We start from the raw sequence: 3,810 nt of genomic DNA, 5'->3' as shown, positions 1-3,810 counted from the left end.
AGTTATACATAATCAAATTAAATAATAATTGAGACACAGCTATTTAGGAAAAATGTCCAACTATTTATTTCGAAAATAAAATTTTCGCTTTCACTAGAAAATAATCAATACGATTACCAATAGATGTATACATGTTCATACTTATATGTAATTGTATAAAAGAAATTAATTTATTTAGAACATTTTATTTCTGAAGCGGTATTTTATTTAGGTGTGTGATATTTCACGAACTGGTTGCAATTTGTAGTCCCGATAATCGGGAAGGTGTGTAACTGAAGGCTGAATAAACGAGTTTTTACTATATTTTACTATATAAGGACACAATAACTATTATTGGTTTTATCTAGTCCAGAAAATGGGAGTTCAAATGCTTCATGATGGTGAAGCCTTTAAGGCGCACCATCCCGGTCACGCTCTCAAATTCTTCGTCACAGTCGATGTAGGCAGCGTCTTCCGGATCCTGGAGTTTTCTTTCCTTGATTTCAATCCATATTAATTTGACTACGTTGTACCGTGTCTCGGGTTCATTACTACCAATTAATTTGGCTAATTCGGGGGATAGTCTATACCTCTTATGAATCCCAGAATTTCTAGGTGCACGCTTCTGCAAAAATAACAATAATATAAATAATAACTAGCTGTAAGTGGAATTCTGTCTTAAGGCAATTAGGGCATCGTGCCTTAAGGCAAATTGCTGGAACTTCCCGTACCGATAATTATTATTTTTTTTTAAAACGATTAACATTTTTTAAAAAAAATTACTTTGAAAAAATAAGATTTTTGAGAAACTATAAATTGGACAAAAAATTAGTTTTTTTTTTTGAAAAAAAAAAAAAATTTTTAAAAAAATTTTTTTTTTTAAATTTTTTTTTTTTTGAAAAAAAATTTTTTTTTCTTTATTTTGACATATTGTGGAAGATCTGAACTTTTTTTTCAAAGCAATCGTACTGCTTTAACTACATAGGGACAAAATATAAAGCGCGTAAGCGCCGCGTCGCTGTCTAACGCATAAGCATTGGTACGGAACCGATAGGAATGTTAACAAAATGTATACTTATTGTTAAAATCTCTATAAAATGTCTGATAATTTGATGTGCATATGTCTAATGATCATTTTTGGCCGCCAAATGGCTCATTTTTTTACTTTTTCCTCTATATCTCCGAAACCGCTAGACCTACCTTTATGAAAATTTTATAGATTCTTCATCTTGTCAATACAAGTGAAATTTTTTTGAATTATTAAAATCGGACGCTCCGTTCTCTTAAAAACTGAGTTACCGTTTTTGGAACTTTTTGCCCCGTATCTTCGGAACGGCTTGACCTGCCTTTGCCAAAAACTAATCAGCACGTCTCCTTATCAATACGGATCGAATGTTTTTTGAATTATTCAAATCGGTTGATCCGTGTTCCCGAAATCGTCGACGAAAATTTGTATCCGCACATACATACACACACATACATACATACACACACACATACACACACACACACACACACACACACACATACATCCATTTTTTCTAAGGTATGCCAAAATGTTCAGAAACCTCTGAAACGTAAAGATATATAAAAATTTTCATTTTCGATTTTTTTGCGATTACTATAACTTGCCCTACGGGAAGTTAATAATATGAATTATAATACATATATATATATATATATATATATATATATATATATATATATATATGTATGTATGACAACCCGATTTTTGTTATGAATTTTCCATATTACTTACTTATTACTTTTCAATGCTTCTATAAAGACTATTTTTTACTAAAAATATTTTGCTATCTATAACTTCAAGTTAAAACCTTGTAAGTAGTAACTGAAATCTATATTTATTTTTCAATATATTTCATTGATTTCATTTTAAATTACGAAGTCTTTGCAAATGCCTACCATACTACATTCATATATTTGATTTTATGATGTAGTTTTAGTTGTATTGATACATCTTTTTTTATTAGTATATATTAATTTTATTTTCCAATTACTTTTTTCGCCTCATTATTCAGAACTTCTGACAGGGTAGTCGAACTGTTTGTTCTGGATTTTGCTTCCCTTCGCGCATGCCTCCTCGACCCCATGGTGCGTTTCAATTACTATAATTTCCAATTATCATAACTCGAACTGAAAATTTGAAATAATGCGAAATTTTATTATTTTAAATTAATTTTAATAAATGTTTTAATCATATAACTAGTGTTTTATAACAAAACAATGTAAGAGCAAAATTACATTAGGAGACTAATATCGGATAAATTTACAAATATATTAGAAAAATCTTATAACTTAAACGCATATAATTAAAAAATATATCCATATCAGGTTGTAATAAAGAAACTCAAATCCACCAAATATATTAACTAAATTATATCATAAGACAAATTAAATGACAATGCAATATTATATGTAGTATACAAATAAATTAAAATCAAATATATAATAATAATAATATAGACAAATATACATAAATAATTTTTCAAATAAAAACAATTTTGTAGCAGATATGTGACATTTGTCATTGGCATAAAATTGAAAATTTAAAAAAAATTGAAAAATCAAAATTAAATTACAAAAAACATTAGGTAATAATACAACATATGTTTTAATAATTCATTTTACTTACATTTTTATTGTTTCTTGCTCTTACTGAAGTTTATAAAAAAATAAAATTTAAAACAGTTTTCACCAAAATTTTATATAGTGCATTTGTTATTGTGCTCGCAGCATACTACTATAATTTAAAATTTAAACAAGAAAAAAATTATAATCAAAGTGTTTAGTACGTCATGGAAACGACTGAATTTATGAAATCCAGTGAGCCAAATCTTTTTGGGAAAATTGTCAAACGACTTCAAAAAGTTATTAACTACGATTGCTAATTTACTTATGCACAAACATATGCCGAAATGAGTGAAGGCAAATATAATATACATAAGTAGTGTAAATATTTCGAAATTTTTAAATAAACTTAACATTTTTTGAAAAATTTTAATTTTCTTTAACGTTCCGTAGGGTAAGTATAGATAAGTTATAGTAGTGCTGAAATCAAAAATGAATTTTTTTGCATATTTTCACGTTTCACAAGCTTCTGAACATTTTGGCATACTTTAGAAAAAATGGATATATGTAAGTCAGTAGTATGTGTTTTGTACAGATACAGGTTTTCGTCGACGTTTTTGGGAGCATCTCTTAACCGATTTGAATGATCTTCATTCAGTAAATATTTGATTCCTGTTTATAAGGAGATGTACTGATAAGTTTTTCGGCAAAGACAGATTCAGCCGTTTCGGAAATCCTGAGCAAAAAGTGCAGAAAATAGGAATTCGGCCCTTGCGATGGCACATCCGATTAGATTGATTCAAAATGCATTCAATTTGCATTGACAGACGTGTGCTATTTAGTTTTTGAGCAAACGGAGCATCCGATTCGAATGATTCAAAAAACATTTTGCTTGTGTTGACAGTATGAAGGAACGATTCTTTTTGGGAAAGCAAATGAAATTATTTTAAAATTAAAGAAAAACAAATTATAAAAAAATATATTGAATACCAAAAATGACTTGGATTTCAATTTTAATGTCAGCTAAATTTCTATTAACTTATATACTTCAAATAAATATTTTTAACCTTGCAATTCAATTTATTTTATTATTAAGAAAATTAGAATTAAGCAAATGGTCTTCAGTCAACTCTAACGTGTATAAATAAAGTTCATTTTTTTTAATAATCAAAGCTATTCAACAAAGAAAAAATCTTGAAGACTTTGAAGACCGCATTAGTTTCAAATTACGTCGTGCTGCGT

The 3,810-nt window shown here is 28.1% G+C and overlaps 1 protein-coding gene across 1 annotated transcript; it reads right to left on the bottom strand.

Annotated features, from left to right (window-relative positions):
- Positions 1-343: 343 nt before the first annotated feature.
- On the bottom strand, positions 344-2,090 carry LOC113375330 (protein TRI1-like). The gene is made up of 2 exons (XM_026615265.1): positions 1,998-2,090; positions 344-604 (listed from the first exon to the last, which is right to left on the bottom strand). The coding sequence occupies exons 1-2, from the start codon at positions 2,088-2,090 to the stop codon at positions 344-346; spliced, it is 354 nt and encodes a 117-aa protein (XP_026471050.1).
- Positions 2,091-3,810: the final 1,720 nt, after the last annotated feature.

Source organism: Ctenocephalides felis, unplaced genomic scaffold (assembly GCF_003426905.1).
Source record: "Ctenocephalides felis isolate EL2017-DRISC unplaced genomic scaffold, ASM342690v1 CF-g0.4_SCAFFOLD_01886, whole genome shotgun sequence".
Lineage (NCBI taxonomy): Eukaryota > Metazoa > Arthropoda > Insecta > Siphonaptera > Pulicidae > Ctenocephalides > Ctenocephalides felis.
The sequence above is the reverse complement of the archived record's forward strand: the minus strand, read 5'-3'. Positions and strand labels throughout refer to the sequence as shown.

What these genes read in the sequence shown, in the direction of transcription:
- LOC113375330 (XM_026615265.1), bottom strand. Translation starts at nt 2,090, where the DNA reads ATGGGGTCGAGGAGGCATGCGCGAAGGGAAGCAAAATCCAGAACAAAC. An exon ending in TGAATAATGAGGCGAAAAAA is followed by an intron (nt 605 to 1,997) that starts GTAATTGGAAAA and finishes TTATTTTTGCAG; the next exon opens with AAGCGTGCACCTAGAAATTC.